This window comes from Microtus oregoni, unplaced genomic scaffold (genome assembly GCF_018167655.1).
Source record: "Microtus oregoni isolate MIOR12 unplaced genomic scaffold, Mior012 000042F_ref0000377, whole genome shotgun sequence".
Classification (NCBI taxonomy): Eukaryota; Metazoa; Chordata; class Mammalia; order Rodentia; family Cricetidae; genus Microtus; species Microtus oregoni.
Window position 1 is genome coordinate 13,348,712 of NW_024543209.1, and position 22,468 is coordinate 13,371,179.

At 45.1% G+C, this 22,468-nt stretch overlaps 1 protein-coding gene across 1 annotated transcript in view; it reads right to left on the minus strand.

Annotated features, from left to right (window-relative positions):
• Positions 1 to 22,468, minus strand: part of Bphl (biphenyl hydrolase like) — a 35,947-nt gene that overhangs the window by 1,720 nt on the left and 11,759 nt on the right. The window contains exons 4-6 of the mRNA XM_041632617.1: positions 21,907 to 22,060; positions 11,392 to 11,523; positions 8,052 to 8,175 (exon numbers count right to left, since the gene is read on the minus strand). Of these exons, the coding sequence (XP_041488551.1) occupies positions 8,052 to 8,175; positions 11,392 to 11,523; positions 21,907 to 22,060 (410 nt within the window). The remainder of the gene's footprint in view (positions 1 to 8,051; positions 8,176 to 11,391; positions 11,524 to 21,906; positions 22,061 to 22,468) is intronic.

A 22,468-nucleotide genomic window follows, 5' to 3' on the forward strand; every position in this document is an offset into this window, starting at 1 on the left:
GCCAAGAAACCCTGATCTGGCCATCCTGAAGTACATCTAGAGATGCCCAACTCAGCTGTCACCTGATCTGGCCATCCTGAAGTACATCTAGAGATGCCCAACTCAGCTGTCACCTGTCCCATTTCTACAATTCGCTGGTTCCCAATAAGAACAGGAAGAGACCAGCTGTACATTCCTGTTTTAGTTATACGGTGAAACCTAAAGTTTTTCTACAACATGTCTAGATCTTGGGAAAATAAACATGAGTTCCTTTAAACTAAAATCATGAGAGAACTGCTCTAAATGCCAGGTGGATACATTAGTGGATGCAGGGATGGACAGTGGGTTGGTGAATGAGTGAATGGGTAGGTGGATAGACAGATGGATGGATGGATGGATGGATGGACGGATGGATGGATGGTTGGATGGACTGGATGCATGCATGTATGCACAGATGAAATTATGGAGAAAATTATTCTCCTTGAAGCCTTTCCAGGATTTTATGCAAATCCTCCCTTTACTGTGTGGAACCTACTGTGAATCCTCGTGGGAACAGGACCAGAACAGCCAGCCATAAACACTTGGCCAGACAGCCGCTCTGCAGCTGACCCAGTTCTTACCCAGACAACAAAGGGATGCATGTGCCTCACGAGTGGCTTTCAAACAATCAGATTTTCCAGGAAATCTAGTAGGAAAGCCTGTCACTAAACACTTCTCGGATGGTCATGAAGGGGACCTACAGGGCGAAAGTTCCTATTGGTAAGGGAGGGATTCTATAGCATGTGGCAGATTTAGAAAGTCTAGGTCTCTTGTGGAAGAAGCTGTTAAATAGGGGTAAATCAGTGGTCATCTCAGCTGCAGATCCAGCCCCTCTCACACTTGTCAGCTTTCAAGTGAAACCATTAGAGCTGCCCAACAGTGACGAGGCCAAAATGAATGTGTTATAGCATCTTCACTCCAAATGAATGCAACAAAATTCTCACTACGCTCTGAACCCATACATCAGCCAGGAGAACTGTGGGGACTTCTGCTTTCTCTGGAAGCCAAAGGAGCAGATGGTTCCTTGTGAGGGGCTCTTGTCCATCATGAAACTGGACAACAGCAGCTACACAGACCTTTCTCTCATCCCTCAATGGCAGACCTCCAAAGCCATGCAAACCTGGCTGCCCATAACGGGAACAGAAGGTTTTCTTTTTTGATTATGCCTCTGAGAAAGCCCTAAGGAAAAGGCAAAGATGTGAGAACTACAAGTTTCTTCCAACTAGTGAGGCCAGAAGGCACTGCCCCCCAGACATTACCCTAATGGATGTACTAGTTTGGAGTTTGGGGGCAGACTATCTCAAGGGGAAGTTTCTTTTCTTAAGTCTAATAATCATGTCTCATGCATGTAAAAGAAATGAAAGCACTGTGATGCTCCCCACCCACCCTTGGGAGAGCACTTCCACCAGGTCGGCAGGACTAACGATTCACTGCGCTGTGTGGAGGACAAAATCTTCCTGAATCTGCTGAGACACCAGGGATCCAGCTGGGGCCCACCACCTCAGAAAAAGTTGGGTATAAACTGTGGGGGTCATTAGTGGGTGAAGGGTTTCATGGAGGCAGCATGGTCTCTGCACTGGTGGTTATAGCCTCCCCCAGAGCCACCAATCTTCACCTGAAAAATGGGGTAGCAATGGTACCCCTGAGACTATCATGGGGACCAAAAGAAAGAACACATGCACATGCACCAGTCTATGGGCATTGTATCGGCATCTGCTATTGTTTTACTATATATTATATTATATTATATTATATTATATTATATATTTTGTAAAAAGACATTAGGATGGTTCTAACTGAGCATAGCATATTAATGAATATTCCGACTTGGGGAAACACAATTTATTGGTTGACATAAGACTTTCAATTGGGCTGGTGCATACCTTTAATCCCAACAGCTGGGGGACAAAGGCAGGTGAATCTCTGTGAGTTCAAGGCCAACCTGGTCTACAGAGTGAGTTCCAGGACTGGTTCCACAGCTACTGAGAAACCCTGTCTTGAAAGACTTCCAATTGGAAGATATTTTTTCCCCTTAAGGAAAGTTCTGCAAAAAACGAAACTAAACAAAAATGTGTTTAAGATTTTCCTGGAAAGGGTTAGACTCTGCTCCTTTTGAACAGAAAAGGCCTCAGCCTAGCAAGCACTGGCAACTTCTGTTTGGAGCTAAGCCTGTGATCTCCTGACTGCTCTCTGCTAAGCTTTCCTAGGGGAGAAGTCATGGGGCCATGAGGGATGGGAGCTCCTAGCAAGATGTGGTCTACAAACACAGGTTGCAGCAGGTACCTTCCACCCTATGTGATTGAGAAAAGGAACTCAGTTGCTAGTGTGAACTGGTCCCGCCTTCACGTTCCAATTCAAACTGCTCCAGCAGCCCAGAACATCTCACGCTGGTGGCTAGACTTGCTCAGCCAAGGAAGTCACAGGAAGAGGCCTTTCCTCCCTTCAGTGACCCAGACAGAAAGACAGTAACTAACCACTGTCTACCTGGATGGCCATTCCTGCCCCTCACTGACAGTCTGTTAATAGCTCCTCCAGGAAAGCCACCTGAAGCCCAAGAACCCTGTAAAGAGGAGCATGTGCCTGCCAGACCTTCCTCACAGCCACGGTTCATTTCACATACCAGTTTGACTGGGTCTCACAGTGCCCAGATATTTGATCAGAAATTATTGCAGCCATTCCTGTGTGGGTTTGGGGATGACATTAAGACCTGAATCCATAGGCTGAGAAAGGTAGCTGCTCTCCCTAATGTGGGTAGGTCAGGTTGGGACATTACCTTGCACCTACACTTGACATACCAGAAAACAAGCTAGAGATGTCACTTGCAGTGCTCAAGGGCGCACAGTCAAACAGCCCTCCAGTGCTCTAAATCCCAAGGCCACAAACGCCACTCATTTCCAGACAAGACTCCATTGGCTTCTCCTCTTGGCTGACACAAACCTGCAATATCACTCTGTACACACTAACTTTACCCCTGTTTGTTTCTGCTTGCCTGGCTCCCAAGACTGACTGACCATGCAGCTGGGCCACTACAGACTCTGTCCTCTGGGTGCTTTCTGCTCCTGTTTGTCCACATGTTTTTTGCCTTTGCCCTTCCCTACTTCCCCTTCCCCTGACAGGGACAGAGCCTTTAAGATATGATAGAGAGTGTTATTCTAGAGGATGAAAATTAAATCACACGCTGAGAGTTGTTGAAAAAGGTATGAGTAAGGAACCATGTGACCATGGGGTAAGGAGGCTTCCCTGAGGGGAAGATACTGAGCCGTGACCTGAAGGATGAATGTACATGGATAGACAAGAAGTGGGCTAGGGGCATGGAGGCTTGTCCCTGGAGCTGAAATGCAGATTCTAGTTTCTGTTAACTCTTGAGATTTGAAGCCTTAAAAAACACTTTAATGGAATGTAGTAGTATGGGGCGGCAGGGCTGCGTCCCCCACACCCGGCCGCCCACATGGCTAGCTTATGCTCCGAAATAACAACACACAAACTGTATTCTTTTAATCACTGCTTGGCCCATTCTCTTCTAGGCTAATTCTCACATATTAATTTAACCCATTTCTAATCATCTGTGTATGGCACCCCAAGGTGCGCTTACCGGGGAGATTCTAGTCTAGTCCATCCTGGGTCGGAGCTTCATCCCGGGAGCGGGGCATGGCATCTCTCTCTCAGGCGTCTGCTCCCGAGAGAGCTGTGGAGTCTCTGACCTCACTTCCTCTTCCTCCCAGCATTTTGTTCTGTTTACTCCTCCCACCTATCCTCTAACCAATAAAATGGGCCAGGGCAGTTCCTTTATTAGCCAATGACCTTCCTCCATCATTTCCCCTTTTTCGGTTTAAACAAAAAAAAAAAAAAGGCTTTAACTTTAACATAGCAAAATTACATATAACAAAACAGTTATCAAGTAAAAGTTACAATAATCTTTATCATAACTAAGGAAAACTATAACTATAACTAACTATTCTTAATTCCATCAAAGACTCCAGAAAGATATAATATTACCTAAGTAAACAAGAACTAAGAAACTTCAAACTCTAGAAATGACAAAGACATCTCGCTGCCTGGACAGTCACCCAAAGTTCTTTTGTACCGTTGGGGCATCCATCTTCAGCCTTCAGGCCCATGGTATCCAGCAGACATTTCCATAAAGCAGGAAAATTCAAAGTCAGTTCAGTCACTATCTGTTGTGTCCTGCAGAATGTCTCGCAGAATCTTTCATGAATCAGGAACCCCGAAAGATCATCTCACCTTAGGCAAGTTCAGTAGTCCTCTCTGCGGGTTCTCTGTGTCCAGTTTATGCAATAGTCCAGGCAAGAGCAGTGTCTTGCCCAAATGGCTATCAAACTCCATAAGGTGCCTCTTTGATGCCCATCTTCCTCTTGAAGTAGATTGGTGCTGCCAGGAGCAGAGTGTCTCATTGTAGTGAAAAGTCCTTAGTTATTAAAACATTAAATGTCCTATTCTGTAATCTGTGAAAGACATGAAGAATGTCTATCTAAAATATATCTCTATATATCTAGAAAATCTAACTAACATGACTACAAGCTTTACTATTATCGATGATTATCCATTAACAACCTATATTTCTTAATTATACAGTACATATTTAAATGAACTACACAATCACAATACCTTAATCAAAATCAGAAACACTTATACATATAACAAAATTGACCGTAAATCTCTAGCAAAATCTATACTAATGCACATTATTCATACCTATATCAATGGAATGAACTACTCCCCTCACCCCCCACCCTGCACCATTCATAAGCTGGAATCTCAGCATCTTTAAAGAAGTGGCTCGGTACAGAATATGGCCCTTCGCTTATCCATTATAGACTAGTGTCCTCAGAAGAAAAGCAAACTGGGCCCAGTATCAGAGAAAAGACCGTCTATGAGCTGGTGAGAGAGGACTCGGAAGAGATTCAGTCTGTCAACACCTCTATCCCGGACTCTAGAACTGAGAGAAGATGGATGTTTGTGTTGTAAGGGAGTGCTGTCTTCCTAAAGCTACCACATGTTGACAATATTGAGGCGGAGGACGTTGCTTAGTGGCGGGATGCATTTTTAGCATGTGTGAGGCCCTGACCTCACCCCCAGCAAAGCAGAAGAAAGTTAATAAAATATTTTAAATAAAAAATGCACCTAATATATCGATGTTGCCAAACACGACACCTTAGCCTTACCTACTTTAAATATGCTCAAAACACTTACAGCTATGCAAAATCATCTCCCATGCCATGGACCTTGAGCTATAAAGAAGCGCTGAGGGCATCATGTAGTTTAGTGAACCCTAAACAGAGTGGAAAGCCGATGGATGCATGGGGGAATGCTCTGGTACTACAAGGGGAAAGTCTTCCTTAGGAGACAGCAAAGGCAGGAACTCTCTTGCTTTGTCATGGCAACCAAGCTAGCACGTTCCCAGCACAGTGGCTTAACCTAGCTGGGCAGCCACGTCCTCTCCAGTCAGTCCAGCCCTGCTGCCCCCAAGAGCCTCTTCATGTCAACTCTAGAATATGATGGGTACCAATTGCTGCTCGACAACACTTCCCTGATGGTTTCTGGGACTGCTGCATGCTTTGTAATGGGAAATGTCCACCCAGAGGCTGGCAGACAAGACAGGCAAAAAGCCCTTCAGCCAAGAGGGAGGTCTAGCTTCAACGGAGCCCCGAAACTAGGATCAGAGCAAGAGGACTCCAAGGACAGGGTCTCTTCAGCTTACTGCTGCAGTCAGAACAGCTCTGGCTATGGACTTTCTATAAGAGTTTCAGTGGGAGAAGTCCAGCTGCCTAAAACTAAAAAACTAAAGCAAAGGCCTCCTTGCTTTTAAGAGACTGTGATTCCTCTCCTATGAAGAGAGAAAAGGGAAGTGAAGGAGACAGATTAGCAAAGCTGGAGGCTGGTCTCCTTCCAAGGAGGGAAAAGCAGCCTGGTGTGACTCATACAAGTAAGTGCTTCTTGGTAAAAACCCATGAGGACAGACTCTGCCTTTAAGTGCAGTTAAAGACGTGCCTGGCAAGGTATGCGGAGGCCCTGCATCAGAAGGCCCAGTACAGATGCACAGCAGGGATTCGCAGTTCTAGGAACCCAGTTTCCTTCTGTGGGCTCCCAAAGAAGCCAGCCACGGGCTTGCAGGTACCCACCCAACATAAAGGGCTCTTTTAGCGAAAGGAGTGGAAAACACAGACCAAGTTTAGAAAACCGTAGTTAATAACATTTTATCTCCAACCTATGAGTTCCAACAAATACGGTTCAAAGAAAATGATTTTCCACCAAATGTACAGGAAGAGCACATTTTCTCTAATATTGATGCATTCTGTTGCTAGGAGATAGGTTTGGAACAGAATTTTTAGTCTAATCTTTCTTACAGACAGACATTTATTGAGTTTGGCTCCTTAAGGGGAAATTTCTGCATTTATCATGAGGGTCAGTGTGCAAAAACCTGTCATTTCTGAAGCAAAAGCCAGTTAACCAGGCCACTTAGCATGGCTGTCTTACCATCTCTCTAAGGGTACAGTCATGAGGGACAGTTGTGCTACAGCGAGAAAGTTCTGTTTTAGGAAAATATAGGACTTGTCATTTACTAACTCAGTAGCTTGAAACACTCACTGTTTAATATCAACTGAGCTTGAATTCTATCTAAAAAATGGGACTACTTTCCTTAATTTTCTAGTGAAGTATAATTAGATATCTTATGCAAAATATGTTTAAAATACAGAATTCAACGCAGAAGCACCACATTGCAAACTCTAAACACGTGAAGTTAAAAGAGAGCATAAAGACTGAGATGAATAGAAAGCATCTGGGAGATTAATAAGGAAATAAACTTTGAATTTTGTGCCATAGCCATGGCTGAGTATTATAATTTTATAAAAGTCAAGTTTGAAAATGCCTTTATTTATTATGAACTTCTAAATTTTTGTCAAAATCCTTTATGTTTACTCACAACCTATTTTTTTTTTTTTTATTTTCGAGGCAGGGTTTCTCTGTAGCTTTTTTGATTCCTGTACTGGAACTAGCTCTTCTAGACCAGGCTGGCCTCGAACTCACAGAGATCTACCTGCCTCTGCCTCCCGAGTGCTGGGATTAAAGGCGTGCGCCACCACCGCCCGGCTTCACAACCTAATTTTACCCAACTTCTACCTTTATTCTTTACTTAGACTACACTCCTCCCAAAGTGATTGCTATTCCTGCTCACATTCTTACATTTGTTTAACTCATGCTTGAACTGCTGTAGAATGAATATGGAGGATGAAGAATGGCCTTTCAATATAAAGAAACACAACACATGCTTCAAATATAGGGAGAAATATGAATTACTATGCAATTGTATTTTGCTGTGGAATAAGAAACACCCCTACCCCTTACTTCCAAAATCCCCAGAGAAGCCCAGTGCTAAGATAGGCTTAGAAGACTCGCTCACAGTCAGTGGAGCTATTGGAGGTGCCAGCTTTCCCTGCTGGGCTCCAGGGACTTTGAGGACAGAGACCTAAACTAAGTGCTCAGCGTGCAAAGCAGTGCTGGTCCTCCACAGACATCAAAATCAGGCATGTGGAGGGCCCGAGCACATATTTAAGGTGGATATGACTTGTAGTGCCTACGATATAATTTTAGAGAGAAAAAAGCCTCAGACAGAATATGACTATATCTTTGTGGGTGACTACCAAAGGACAATTTGTTTCTTTGGTTTGGTTTTATGAATTTTTTATTATTGTTTATATGAGCTAAAAATTCCAAGGAATATTGAATTGTTACCAATGATGCTACAAATCTAAAGAGATTTTGTTACAGAGCCCAGGGACATGTAGGACTCATTATGCTCAAGAACATTTATCAGAGTCTCCCTGCTGTGGCTCCCCAGAGCTCAGAGCTCAGGTACTCTGTGCCTGTGCTACTCGAAATACCGCTCCCTGACCAGATGGGGAACACACACCCAGAGCCCCCACTTCTCCCACTTCTTTTCCTTCCTATGGCTGCTCTCACTTCCTCAGAGGCTTTGAGGCACCCAGGAGTTGCTGAGCTGTAACAAGACTCACCGTGATCCTTTTACATGCTTGTGAAGAAAGTCAGCATGAAAGCGTGGGACCAATGGATCCTTCTCCCCGTGCACAATGAGGGTTGGGCACTGGATCAGGGGCAGCAGGTGCCGACAGATGTTACCTGAGAGACAAGAGCACAGGAAATCCCCTCAGCACAGTCTCTCTGCAGGGAAGAAGCAGAACTCTGTAGAGATGCCTGCTAGGCACCAAAGGCTTGGGCTCCAGAGAGCTGCCATTAGGAAGTAGTGAAAGCCTCCGGGTGTGACCTTGTGGGACATCCTTATCCTTGGGGACATGCACCTGAAGGAGACTGTGGAATCCCAGCCTACCCTCTCTCCCCTTCCACTCTGACTTGGGATGTGACCAACTTTGCTCCACCAAGTGCTCCCAGTGCCTCACCATAGACGCAAAGGCATCAGAGAGCTTGCTCATGTCTGGGAACCTCCAGAACTCAAGCCAAGGTAAAAGCCTTGTCTACTGTCTTAGGTGTTCAGTGATCCACTGACACACATGTCCCTCTATCGTGGCTTCACTGTCAGTGGAAGCCAGTTTGATGTGGGGTTCCTTCCAGTTTTACCACTCTTAGGTTTCCCTCTTCTATTTCCGTGCTCTGCTTGCTTGTTTTGATACTCTACTAGAAAATACAGTTTTTCCTGATGAAAATTCATAGTTTATGTAAAGCAGTAGACAAAATCAAATGAGGAAGCAAGCAAACAAACAAACCCCACAAGTGTTGTATTACAAAGAGGCAGCCTGTCAGCCATGTTGATGATGATGCCTGACATTTGAAACCTTTCCCTTTGAGGTTGTGTCTCCATGGCTGAAAGCCTAGCCTAAGAATGTAGGGACTAACCTAGGATGCAGGAACTTCATGGTAAAGCTACCCTGTGTCAGTGCGTGTGCTTTAGTGACACTCCTGAGTACCACACCTGGGTGGCTCCCAGCCAGCTAGAGCTTCAGTCTCAAACAGCAATCCTCACAATTGCCCGTGGCTGTTATGAGATTACACACATGGTTCTGGTAACCATGCTATTAGCTCCTTCCTCCACTCCCCTCCCATCTCTGCCTGTTCTAAATGGAAGGTGCTATATAATTGAGCTAGATGTGATCCAGCGTAGGTGGTGCTGCCCACTAGGTGCCAAGCTTCTGCCCTTCTCTTCAGCTGGGGATTGCTCTCCAGCAAGGGAGAGTGACCAATTGACTGGGGAAGTACTTCTGTCAGCACACACCTGCCAGCTGGAAGGGGTAGCGTTGATGAAAGTCAGCTGCACAACTGCTTGCTGTGGCAGGAGATGGTAATGCTTACCGCTCTTACACTTCTTTATCTTTTTTTTTTTTTTTTTAATTTTGAGGCAGGATCTTGCTGCCCATTTCTGGCTGGACTGAAAGTTACGATGTAGCTCAGGCTGGCCTCAAACTCTGTCTCTGCCTCCCAAGAGCTGTGATTAAAGGCACATGCCACCATGCCAGGGTATCACTTACATTTTAACTCATTCAATACCGAAAAACATTTATAAATTAGGAGCTTTTTAAAAATCACGTAACAGCACTTTCATAATAACTGTCCATAGCACTCTACCATAACTGAATATGTATTACCTCACCTAGTCCCCACGAAACTTTATGAGGCAGCTATTAGTATATTCTCCAGAAACCCAAAGCCATTCTGACAGCAAGTCAAGACCCCACACCTGTGGAATCACTCATGCTAGACCAGGTGCCTGTCAACCTGAGGACACAGACACGAAGGAAAGAGTCCTGTCAGAGCAGCAAACACAGAGGGAGACCAACTATTAAGGCCTGCTCTAAGATAACTTCCATATTGAATTCTCTACGTTAGGATGTGCTTCTGAACTGTCAATTTAACACTGTTTCCATCTCTTCATTGTCTCCTCCCAGGAAGGGCCAAACCACACGTCTCAGTGTGTTCTTTTCGTGGGGAACTGACTCACTCCGTTTAACAGCATCCTTTTCTGTTGTTTTAAGTGCAAAGAAACACATTTTAAGGACTTGTTACTATAGATGAAAACTGCATTTCAACGGGATCACTGTAAGGCACAGATTTGCTCCTGGAACTAGCTCTTGTAGACCAGGCTGGTTTCGAACTCACAGAGATCCACCTGCCTCTGCCTCCCAAGTGCTGGGATTAAAGGCGTGCGCCACCACCGCCCGGCTCAGATTGGCCTTGGTAATATCAAAGCTTTCGCAATGAAAGGGACTTTGGAAATGTTACATGTTTGGTTTAAGTTCAAAAGAGCAGACCGATGAGTCACACTGAAAAGGATTACCTAATAGATGAAACTGTCCCTTCAGACACAAGCATTCTGTAACAATGTTTCCAACAGTAAATCTTAGCTACTCCAATGCAGCAATTACAAAAATAAAAAGAAGAGGGGAAAATATCGATTCCAAGGGGCTTGTTACAGTTTGGATCTCAGTGTTCCCTAGGGCTCCCATGTTAGAGTGTGTTTCCCAGCATGGAGCAGGAGAGAGACATGGGACCTTGAAGAGGTGGGGCCTAGTGGAAGCTCACAGGAGATTGGGGGTGTGCCTTTGGAGGAGAGATGGACTCTCAACTCTGCCTCTTTTTCCTTTTTGCCATTGAGGTAAAACTTTGCCTTGCCAAATTCTCCTACCATGGGGCACTGCACCGCCTAGCCATGGACCAGAACCCCCAGAACTAAGTCACAATACACTTTTCCTCTCAGTCAGCTGATTGTTGCAGGTGTTTGCCACAGAGACAGAAGGCTGACTAAACACATCGCTACATAAAAACAAACTGAGTTCTGCTTAGAGACGGTCATTCTTACTGGAAATCTTACTAATTAAAAGATACACAAAAGAAAGCACTTGTCCACAGCTCAGGTTATATCACTCGGCTCTGAAGCTGAAAAGAGAATTGAGCAGTCTCTTCCTCTCTCTGGCTCTGAAAAGCATGGCAACGACTTCCTCCTGCTTTGTCCTGGAAGTAAGATGAGTTGAGTGTGGGTCCGTCCAGACTGAAAAAAAAAGTGTCTAATGGTGGCTCTCCTTCTAATGACCTATTCTCCATTAGAAAGTAGAGACAGGTTTCTGGAGGACAGTTTCATGCTGCCACATATGCAAAGGACTGCCACTAAAGCCTCAACAATAACCTTTATTCAATGGTTCTATCTGGCATTTACACTTACTACATGAGAGCTAATATTATGTATAGTAACCTGTGTCTCTGTTCACATATTAACAGTGTGAGGATAATGGCTGTGTCTGTTTATTATGGAGAAATGCTGGGAAATCCAGGGAGGCACCCAAGCCTCCCCTGCAATTAGCAAAGGAACCGTTAGTCCATGCAATTTACCATCTGGCAGCTCTTTAAACTGGCTGATGCTATCCACCCAATTCTCACAGGTTTTGGCAAAGTAGTCATATCCATACAGGGCTTCCAGAGGCTTCCTTGCCTTCTCACTCCATTTAGAAACATCTCGGATACCTGAAAAACAGAGGTATGGACAAGGATGTGCCCAATCTCAGACTACGGCATTATCTTGAAGTAACCCAAGCCAGGCTCCCTCTGGGCCTCAGGCTCACTGTTCCACCTGCTGGGAAGACCTTTTCCAGTATCTGTGTGGTTCACTCACATCCTCTAGGTTTCTGTGCAGATGTTAGAGAGCCCCACCCATGTGCATGCCCTCTGAGACTTTCCCTCTCCATCTGCTTTGATTTTGCAGGACTTTCTGCCTTACACTTGACTGTCCATCTTCCCCTAGGGAGGTGTGCCCAGTGCAAGGGCCTTGCTACGCTTCAGACCCTAGGCTTGGCCTCACACAAGAATAACTTGATAAATCATCAGGACTGAATGAAGTCAGGCCCGAGTTGAACACTTTCTGCTAAAGAGTTTAAGATAAAAGGAAAGACATTTTTCTAATTGGTGTCTCCAGAGGAAGAATGACATTATAGTTCTCTCTCAGTTTCCAGAGTGTTGTGTAACAGTTTCCTTCAATATCGAAACATTCTGTCTTGCACAAAGTTCCTTAAGCAGGTAGGCAAACAATTCAAAATAGCTTCAGGAAGTTCCTGAAACCAACCAGATTCACTAGGACCCCTCTCTGCCAGAGTAGGCAATAAAAGCTGAGAGTCCCCTTCAGACTCAAGAAGGCTGAGTTGTGAAGATGATGCTCAGAGAAAAGCTGCCAAGAAGACTCCAGGACCAGAAGCAGAAGTCAGTGGAACTGACCAGAAGAGATTTAGACCAACTGAGGCACCTGGAAAGGGCATTCTCCAACCTGATGAGTCACTTATGGGCTATGCAGTATACTCTGGGTTCCCAGCTTTGTGCGCTGTCACCTATAGTGGAGTGGGCTTTGGTGATAGGCTGTCTTTGAGTCATTTCTGTGCTTCGTAATGAGACTCATGGTTCACCAAGTTGGATTCTAGTTGTGCCCATACTTTGGTCTGTCATGGAATCCCTCTCTGGGGTTATTACTCACTGTATCTCCCCAGAAAAAGTCCTGTCATAACATAGAAGGGGACTGTTCCTAGGAACTCCTGTGGTCTTCAGATTGTGGATGCTTGAGCCCATTATGCACGGAGAACGTGCTCAGAACTGACACAGGAATTCGCAAATACTTAAACCATCTCTACATTATTTTATTTTACCTAATGTAATTTAAATGCTATACAAGTAGTATACTATAATGTTTAAGGAAATCGTGACCAAAAACGTCTGTATATGTTCCGTGCAGAGGTAATTTAATTTTTGAAGACTTTTGGCCTTGGTTGATTGACGCACAGATGCAGATATAAAAGGCCAACTACTTAGAAAAGTTTTTTTCTGGTACATTAAGAAACAAATGATGCAAAGGCTGAAAGAAATTGAACAGACTGCTGTTAAATCCTTAACATAAGCCTTTATTCACATGGCCATGTCTGGTATTTCCACTTTTTACACAGGGCTCTGTTGAAGAAAAGGGTATGTATAGCGCTAACTCCTAAATATAAGCTATATTATAGATTATTAGTTGGTAGGAAAAAAACAATAGCTAACGTCTACCTTTAAAATAACACAGCAAATGTCATTTACTCAGCCTGATCTTTCCCGTATTGCCTTAAACACTGATCAAAATTGTGGTGCTCCTGAACGTATTAAATGCTGCCTATGACAGCCTTTAGCACATGTGTTGCTCAAGGACACACCAGGAACACACACTGACATCAGATGGTGATTTCTGTAGAGTACTGGCAGTGCCCAGTTCTCAAGGTACACTTGATGAACGGGAGTGCTCAAATGGAGGAATCACTGTGATTTACAGATTTGCTGCCTTCTGAAGAAGATGTCTCTGCCTCTGAAGATTGGTCTGGATAATCAGAGGGAAGCCCAGGTGAGTTGACTGTAGAGACTAGAAGGGTTGAATTACTTGGTAAATAGGGAAAAGATGTCAGAGATGGGTATGGTGAGGTTGGTTAAAAAATAAAGAGGGGCAGATTTCAGAATGGAAAGAAGAGTTGGACGAATGGGGAAGAGAAAGAGCAAGATGTGAAGAAAGCCTGGGGGAGGGAGTTCAGTGGCAAAATAAATGCATGTATGAGGCTCCTTGTTTAATTCTTCTTACATCTCCTACCTCCCCAAATATAATACATTTTAAAATTACTTCTGGATAATTACACTCTGGGATGCTTGGCAGACCACACCCTGTGAAGGGTCATCTTGCAGAAGAACAAGCCTATCTTTCATAAAATATTTTTAAAAAGTTATTTCCTGGGGCCTGGGGAGATGGCTTAGTGGTTAAGAGCACTGATTGCTCTTCCAGAAGACCCAGGTTCCATTCCCAGCATCCACGTGGCAGCTTACAAACATCTGTAATACCAGTTTCAGGGAATATGATGCCTCTGAATGCAGAACACAACATAAAATTTTAAAAAAAAATCTTGTGTGTGTGCATGAGAGAGAGAGAGAGAGAGAGAGAGAGAGAGAGAGAGAGAGAAAGAGAGAGAATGTGAAGGGATTGTGTGTTTGTGGATATGTGCATCTGAAGACCAGAGGCCAGTATCAAGGTACTGTCTACCTTGTTTGATGACACAGGCTCACAGGCTAGGCTAGGTTGGTTGGTTAGGGAGGCCCATCTCTGCTTTTCCAGCACTCAAGCCTGAGCCACTGCACTCAACCTTCCATACTGCGGACAGAACGCATGTCCTCATGCTTTTGTGGCACCTACTTTACCAGCTGACCTTTCTCCCCAGACCCATGACCTACAATTCTCATGCTTTCACAGAGTCATAGTAACTAGAGAATATGTTTGAGGGAGTCTGTAAGAGAGAAAGCAAACCCTGACAACAGAGTCAGGCAGCATCAGCAGAAAGGAGGCAAGACCAATTGGAGTCCATGCTCACTGTTTCCATACAAGAATGACATGTGGTCTCTGCACCCAGCAGCCAGCAGTTTCTTTAGTGCTCATCCGCTGGAGATGGTAGGAGGGTCTCCAGCAATGTGAGGGCCAAGGAGTGCACAAACTAAATGGCAGATTTGCCCACTGTGACTGTGAATACAACCCAGTGGTGGGAACCAGGGCAGCACCACGAGAGAATCTTAGCAGTGTAATGAGGGGAAAGAACAATCCAGGGACAGCAGTACATGCAAGAAACGCTAACAGACATACAATTATCATCTTGGTGTGGCCTGATGACAAACTGTTTTTGTTTGGGAGCATCAGCCTATGTGACCAAAGCACAGGAGGGTCCAGGTTCTGGGGAGGCAGAGTGAACTGGGACAAAGTGCATAGATATAGCAGTGTCAGCAGGATCAATCTGGACTCATGTAGGCCCACAAGTAGCATAGTTCACTTACGCCAGAAGGGTTGAATTATAATGACTAAATATTAAAAAAAGAGATAAAAAGAAGCTTTAAAAATCAGTTAGGAAAAACCAAGTTCCTTGTGACGTGAAGGCCAAGAGCTTTTGAGAACCCAGTGGATTAACGCTCAGTAGTATCCCCACTGAATCACAGGGCTGCTATGGGGCAGCCTGGGGTTCTTTTAATGGATTAATTTATGTACAGTTTCAGAATGAAAGGTGTCTATGGAAATGTCAGGTCTGTGGCAAGCCTTCAGGATCCCAGAGGAAAAAGCATGAAATCTCAGCAGGGATTCGTGGGGCAGGGGATAGGGGATCCAGCTGCCACTGGGGGAAGCCAGAGGTCTTTCAAGCAGTGATTGGGAGCACAGATTTGGAAGTCAGAATGATTATGTAAGAGTCCTAGCTCCTAGACTTAGCGCTGTGTGAAACCAGGCAAGTTACTTAACCTTACAGCACTAATTTTCTAATCAGAAAATATGAATTATATCAACACTGAGAATAAAGAGTAAGTAATTGCACGGAATTTGCTGACAACAGTGCCTGGCATGTAACATGTACTCAAAAAGATTCTTTGCATTTATATATTTATTTCTGCTAATTTATTTAAAGAGGAAGGCATTTCTGTTCCAAAGCATAACCACTATCCAGAATTGGTAATTGTGCTTCATAGACAAGTGCCCAGAATAACCAACTGAATGAAACTGTCTGTTGAGTCACAGCAGAATTTGGATCCCCAAAGACACTGACATTGTCCCCCTACTTCGTTTAGAGCATATAATCTATGCTAAACACTAGAACCACAAAGAGAACTTACTAATTAAGAGTTAATTCAGTAAGCACCAAGTCTGCTAAGTGCCTGCTCCTACCAATATAAACTTGGATAATGTGGTGGTCTGAATGAGAATGGTCCCTAAAAACTCATATATTTGAATACTTGGCCTCCAGTTAGTAGAACTGTTTAGGAAGGATTAAGAGGTGTGGCCTTATTGGAAGAGGTGTGTCCCTGAGGGTGGGCTTTGAGGTGTCAAAGGTGCATACCATCCCCAGTTAGCGCTCTCTGCCTCCTGCTTTTGGACCACACGTGTGCTCTTATCGACCACTCGGAACTATGCCTACCTGACTGCTGCCATGCTTCTCACCATGATGGGTATGGATGCCAACCTCTGGAACCACGAGCTCCATGGTTCATGGTTTCTTTAGTAAGAAACCATGCTTTCTTTTATAAGTTGCCTTGGTCATGGCATCAAAAAAGTGACTAAGACAGATGGAGATACAACCTTTATCTTCAAGAGCCTTACAGTCAAGGGTTTGTAAACAGCATCTGTGGCCCAGCAGCTGTCTTTATCCACAAGAAACATAGCCAGGACACCTGGTGTCTTGAAACCACAGAGCACTGAACTTTACAAATACTGTGTTCTCCTAGTGACATTTATTGCTAAGCAGGCCCAGTAAAAGAGATTAGTAATAACTAACGCCATCCACAGCAACTAGAGTGCACTGCAGCAGGACGGCCAGCATCGCTCTTCATTATAGGAAGTGTTTTAAGTAAAACAGTGCACGGAATGCAGGAATGGCAGCAAGTTGACAGTGGATCTATTGATGCTGATGGTTTCTGAAGACTAACAGGCAGGCGGCATGCACTGGACCAAGGCACTGTTTGTGATCTGGATGGCATATAGCAGCACCAGGTGTGACAGAATGTTCTGGCATTCTTCTCACTGTGGCCCACAACTTAAAACTTAAGGATTGATTACTCTGGAGTTGTTCATTGAAGACTTCAGAACATAGCCGAGTAAAAGCTACAGAAAGTAAAACCAAGGCAATAGGCTGTGTTTGGGTCTGAAACCAGTGTGTACTGTGCTCCCTGGTGAATCATTTACCAGGGTAAGACATTTAGCAAGAGAACAGGACAAGGGGAAGGACTGAGTTCAGTTTTTAGACATGGCACAGTATCTGTATGGCAATTAGATATGAAAAAATTAAATGAAGAGCCCAATTTGTGGGGCTTGGAAGCTAGGAGAAGACAGGGAGGGACACAGAGCGAGGACACAGCTGAGCATGGTAGAGTGTGCTTGTAATCTGAGCTGCTCAGGAGGCTGAGGAGCGAGGACTGTTTGAGTTCAAGGGCTTGATGTCAGAGTGGGCAACACACTGGTGATGCTGGCTTTGAAGGCGGGGGGCGGGGAGTAGAGGAGGGTGGTAGGTGGTAGTTCAGGCAGTATAGACTTGTCACACCTGCATGAGGATCTGAATTTGACTCTAGAACCCACATCAAAAGCCTAAATGCAATGATGCATGCCTGTAATCCAGGTGCTGGGAAAGCAGAGACAGGCAGATCCCAGGGCTCACAGGCCAGTCAGCCTTGCCTAAGCAGTGAACACCAGGTTCAAGGACAGATCCTGAGTCAGAAAACAAACAACACCCCAAGTGGACCTCTAGCCTCTACTGCCTGGGCACATACACAGGCACCCACACTCCAACACATACATGTGTGCATGTAAGCCCCCCCCCCACCATGCACATACATGGAAAACAAGATCGGAAAGCAAGAATGGTACTTGGGGAACTCAATGACACTGTCCCACATATCAAAGCCAAACAGCAGAGACAGATGCGAGGGCCATGACAATGCAGTGGCCAGAAAGGCATCTGGAGGAAGCTGGAGAAGGTTGAAACTGTACCATGCACAGCAGGAGACTGCTTTCAATGACCATGGGGGGAGGGATCCAAAAGTAACACAGAACAGCCAAGTGTCCTGAGGGTTGGTTACATGGAAGGCACTCTCTCCACTGGAATGGTGGGTCAGAGGTCACTTTCCAGGATGAGGAAGTGGCAATGGTGGTTAGGGAAGGAAACAGAGACACTCTAGACAGTGAGTATTGTGGGATTGAGAGAGCTTTTATTTTGTTTCAGAAAGCAGGGAAGGTCAGCACCATTGTGATGGGAAACTTATTCTACAGTGACTAGGGCGAAGGAGTAAATAGATGGCAGTACTTGGGCCAAAGTACCACGGTGTGGGCATGTGCATCCCATTATGGGTCCACCGGGCATAAGGGCTCTGGGACACCTTGAGGTGGTGCCCTGGGAGCTGGGTATTGGGGTGACTACTGAGAAGGATGTGCCTGGGAAAGGACAAGGTGCATCCCAAAGGCAGCTTTATAAAGCAGGACGTGTGTGGGAAGACAGGGAAGAGAGGGGCTGGAGGGCTGAGTGGAGCCAGATTGGCAGGGGCTGAGTGGACTTCTTTGAAGTTACTAGAGGACTTATTTATTTATTTATTTTAAAGTGGGAGATGGAACATCTTGACTTTTGCCTTACAAGGGATTTTCTGCTATGGAGAAGAGAATATCCCATGAGCCCAAGGTTCTGAACCAGGAGAGTGAGGGAAACAGGAAGGGGGCGGGGGATATAACTCAGGAGTCATTGCGTGGCATCAACAGAACAAAATCATGGTGAGACACAGAGGGCAGGGGAGAACTGAGCCCTCCATGGGAACTTACAGGCATCTGTTACATGTTACATGCAACTGTTAGCTGAATGACAGAGGAAAGCCAGCAAGGAGATGGGGGTAGTGTTCAATTTTAGAAGATAGTCCAGTCCATGTTCTAAATTTAAAGAAGTGAAACCATACAAAGTATGTTTTCCAAATCTAGGCAAATTAAATACAAATAGCAAAAAGATATCTAGGAAACCCCAAGTATTTAGAAATTAAACATTTCATTTCTAAGTACCTACGAGATATTATATTAGAAAAGATATTTTGAAATATCTTTTGATGAGTGAAATATTTAATGTGGTAACATGGTAAAATTCGTAGGTGCTATGATGGCTAATTTTTGCTGTCAGCTTGACAGCATCTGGAATCAACTAAACCCAAGCTGCTGGGGACTCTGTGAGAGATTTTCTTAATCGGATGAATCCAAGCAGGAAGACCACACCCTCTGTTGTCAGCCCCCAAAAGGGACCTGGAAAAAGGAAGTTTCTTTTCGTCTGATTGCCTTCCTTCTTGCTGGCAAGTCCATCTGTCAGATTGCCACATGTGCTGGGCAGTCAATACCACACAAGCAAGAGCTGTTTGGGAAGAGAAAACTTCAATTGAGAAAATGCTCTCACCTGATTGACCTGTGGGCAGGCCTGTGTTGTATTTTCTTGATTGATGATTGATGTATGTGGGGGGGAGGTGGGCTTGCTCATTCAGAGTGGAACCACCCCTGGGCTGGCCTAGTTGGCTTTTAGTCACTGTGTTTTGTTTTTGTTTGTTTTTTCAAGACAGGGTTACTCTGTAACTTTGGAGCCTGTCCTGGAACTAGCTCTTGTAGACCACGCTGGCCTCAAACTCACAGGGATCCACCTACTTCTGCCTTCCTAGTACAGGGATTAAAGGTGTGAGCCACCACTGCCTGGCTTTGGTCATGGTATTTTATCACCACAACTGGAACCCTAACTAAGACACTGCAGCATTCCTTCACCAATATTCAAACCACCCTCTTCAGGATTCCAATGTGGACAGAAGACCAGCAGCTATCTGAGAATCCTCCAGGCCTTCAGAATGGGACTGCTAAGGCATCCAGCCTTGCTGACGGAGGCATGCCTGGATTCTCAGCTGCTCCAGTGTGAGACAGCCCTGGTTGGGGTGCCCAGACTGCATCCTGTAAATCAATCTAATAAATCATATATATGTCTGCTCTAGATCTAATAACCCATATATATAGCATTAAATGATATATTAAAAAATTAACATCTCAAATCAATAACCAAGATTTTAACTTTGAGATTAGAGGGCATAAAACAAATCAGAATCCAAAGGAAGCAGAAGGAAACAAAAACAATGGAAGACAAAAAACAAAACTGATGTGTGTGGGATGTCCTTTTGTATATATGTTGCTTTTATTGGTTAAATAAAGCTGCTTTGGCCTATGGTAGAGCAGAATATAACCAGGCTGGAAGGGATATAGAGAGAAAGAAGGAGGAGTAAGAGAGATGCTACGTCACTGCAGATGTTCAGAACTTTTACCAGTAAACCATAGCTTCCTGACAATGCACAGATTAATAGAAGTAGGTTCATTCGAGATGTAAGAGCTAGCTAGAAATATGCCTGAGTCATTGGCCAAGCAGTGTTGTAATTAATATAGTTTCTGTGTGATTATTCGGGTCTGGGCAGCTGGGGAATGAAAAAGCAGTCTCCAGCTACACAAAACCAAGTTGGTACTGGAAGCTGCTTCTTTGAAAAGTGAATGGCCAGGAAAAGAGGAGATGACACTGGTGACCAATGTGTGTGGGGCAGGTATTTCTACAGACCTTACAAACGCAGCACGTAATCCAAATATCTAGAGAGTAGTGAGTGAGTTCTGCTGACAAAAGTATGTACTATCTTTGACAATATTATACCTGCCACAGTGAGGACCGTTCAGTAGAGAGCAGCAGAAGGACCCCAAGTCACTGAAGGTGCAAGAACATGGGTGCCTATTTTAATAAAGTTGTGGGGCCAGATACAGCATGGGGAGGAGTATTTTGGAGGAGGAATCATGTTTACCTGTTGAGGCAGAGAGGAAGGACCAAGCAAGGGAAGTCAAGGATTTGGAAGAAGTGGAGGCATCTGGGGCCGGCAGCAGCAGGAGCTCATGGATGGCAACAGTGGAACAGCCTACTCTGGACAAGGCAGACTCTGAGGCAGGCGGGAGGATGGTGAGGACGGGTGGAGGTCAGATGAGGATGGGTTTCTCAGTCATCTGTCTTTAAGAGTTTCAGATTGTTTTAGAAATGGGAAGATGGTAGCGAACTAAGATTCCAGAACTGGATGTAGCCTCTGAGGAGCTTACAAGGTGAATGGCGGGACGCCTGGAAGGGCCATAGCATGTGCAGGGCTCTGCCAACGTCTGTCAGGGCAAGAAAGGAAAGATTTCAGGCTCTGAAGGCCAACAGACCCAGCCAAAGATGTACTATAGACACAGCTGTGGAGAGAAAATGCTGGACCCAGTGGGAATAAACTGCTTCTGTTAGGTCATCTACGGCTTAGTAAAGAGACAAAAAGCTTCCAGTGAGAAAGGGAGGGTTGTGATGGGCCAGGGTGGAAGGTAGGAGTGGTGGGAAATCCAAGCAGCTTCTCTTTTGCCCCAGTGACGGCCCCAAGCCCTGTGGTATCTCTCTTTCCTTCTGAGAGCGTGGTCTTCCCAATTCAGGAAGCTTGCTAGAGACTAAACAATGCCAGGGTTGGGTGTCTAAAAATTGCAATCAACACTTCCCTCTGCTCTGGCTATTGGAACAGTCAAGGCAGCAGTACTGGGAGAAGAAAAACAAGGGAGAGTTAAGTTAGGATGTAGATGTAGTTTGGCCTCTAGCTCATGAACTAACTTTTCATTGGTGCCTCAGCTTTACAAACACAAGTAGCAGGCTAGCATCGAGCCACAGGCTCAGGGTCACCGGTGCCACTCTTGTGCCCCGAAAAGCATCGAGGAGAAGCTTAAATGAGACTTTAGCCAAGAAAACTGCACAGATTATTGTAACCAAAACATAGGTTAAATTTTCAGCCCAGTGCTTCCTCTAAGACTCATTACATTCATGCATTCACTCATTCACGACTTTCATTTTGAGACAAGGCAACGCTACACTGCCCATGCTTGCTTCGAACTCAGAATTCCCCAGCCCTAACCTCCCAAGCGGCTGAGATTTCAGACACGCATCACTGCAACTGGCTTTCACATTACTTTAAATGAGGTTCCGATTAACACTTCGAGCGCCTCCTCCTTCCTCCAGGCTCACTACCCGTGGTAGTGAACGTAAACACCGCTCTCCCAGAGCTGTGGCCTGAGTCATCCAAGTTTCGCTTCTGGAAATAGAACACTCCCCATCTCTAGGTTGGTTAAATTATATGACTTTCCTGAAAGAGCATTCTTCTTTTGCCCTTAGAGCTGAGAATCGCAAGTGGGTGAGCGGCTTGTCACTCAATACATATCAAAACAAAAGATAGGGGTGGGGGGAGCAAGGAGGATTCGTCAGGACACCGCCGATGACTGGCAGAACTTACCCTGGTAAATCCTGCAATCTTCTTCAGTGACGTAGGCGTTCGCTCCCCAGATCACCATCTTGCGGATGTAAGATGGGTTCTTAGCAGCAGCAATGAGTGCAGTTATGCCCCCGTCACTCCAGCCCAGGAGGGAGACCTGCTTGAACTGCAGCACCTGTGGGCAACACAGCGGAAGGCATGGCCTAGCTGCTGTTGACCTGTGACCAGCACAGCAGGACACCGGGCCCAGTGACCACTCCACTCTCTTTAAAGAACCTGGGTGGTGGCCATCAGAGTTCTACAAGTCTGCCACTTAGAGACCCTTGTCAATTGGCTTTGCTACAATGTAACTGTCATAAAAAGTTGAGTATACACCATTATTTTGACCTATGCAGGAAGCCTATCTTCTGGCTGGATAAAATGTCAAAGGAGAGAATCAGCAGAATCAGCAGAAATCCGCTGTATTTGGGTAGGACAAGCACCGGGTGTGCATACACCCAAGAAGGCAGGCAATCCTGTAGATTGGAGAGGGGCATAAAATAAAAGGCAGCAGGGTATCTGGTGAAGCCACAGCTGCCACTGA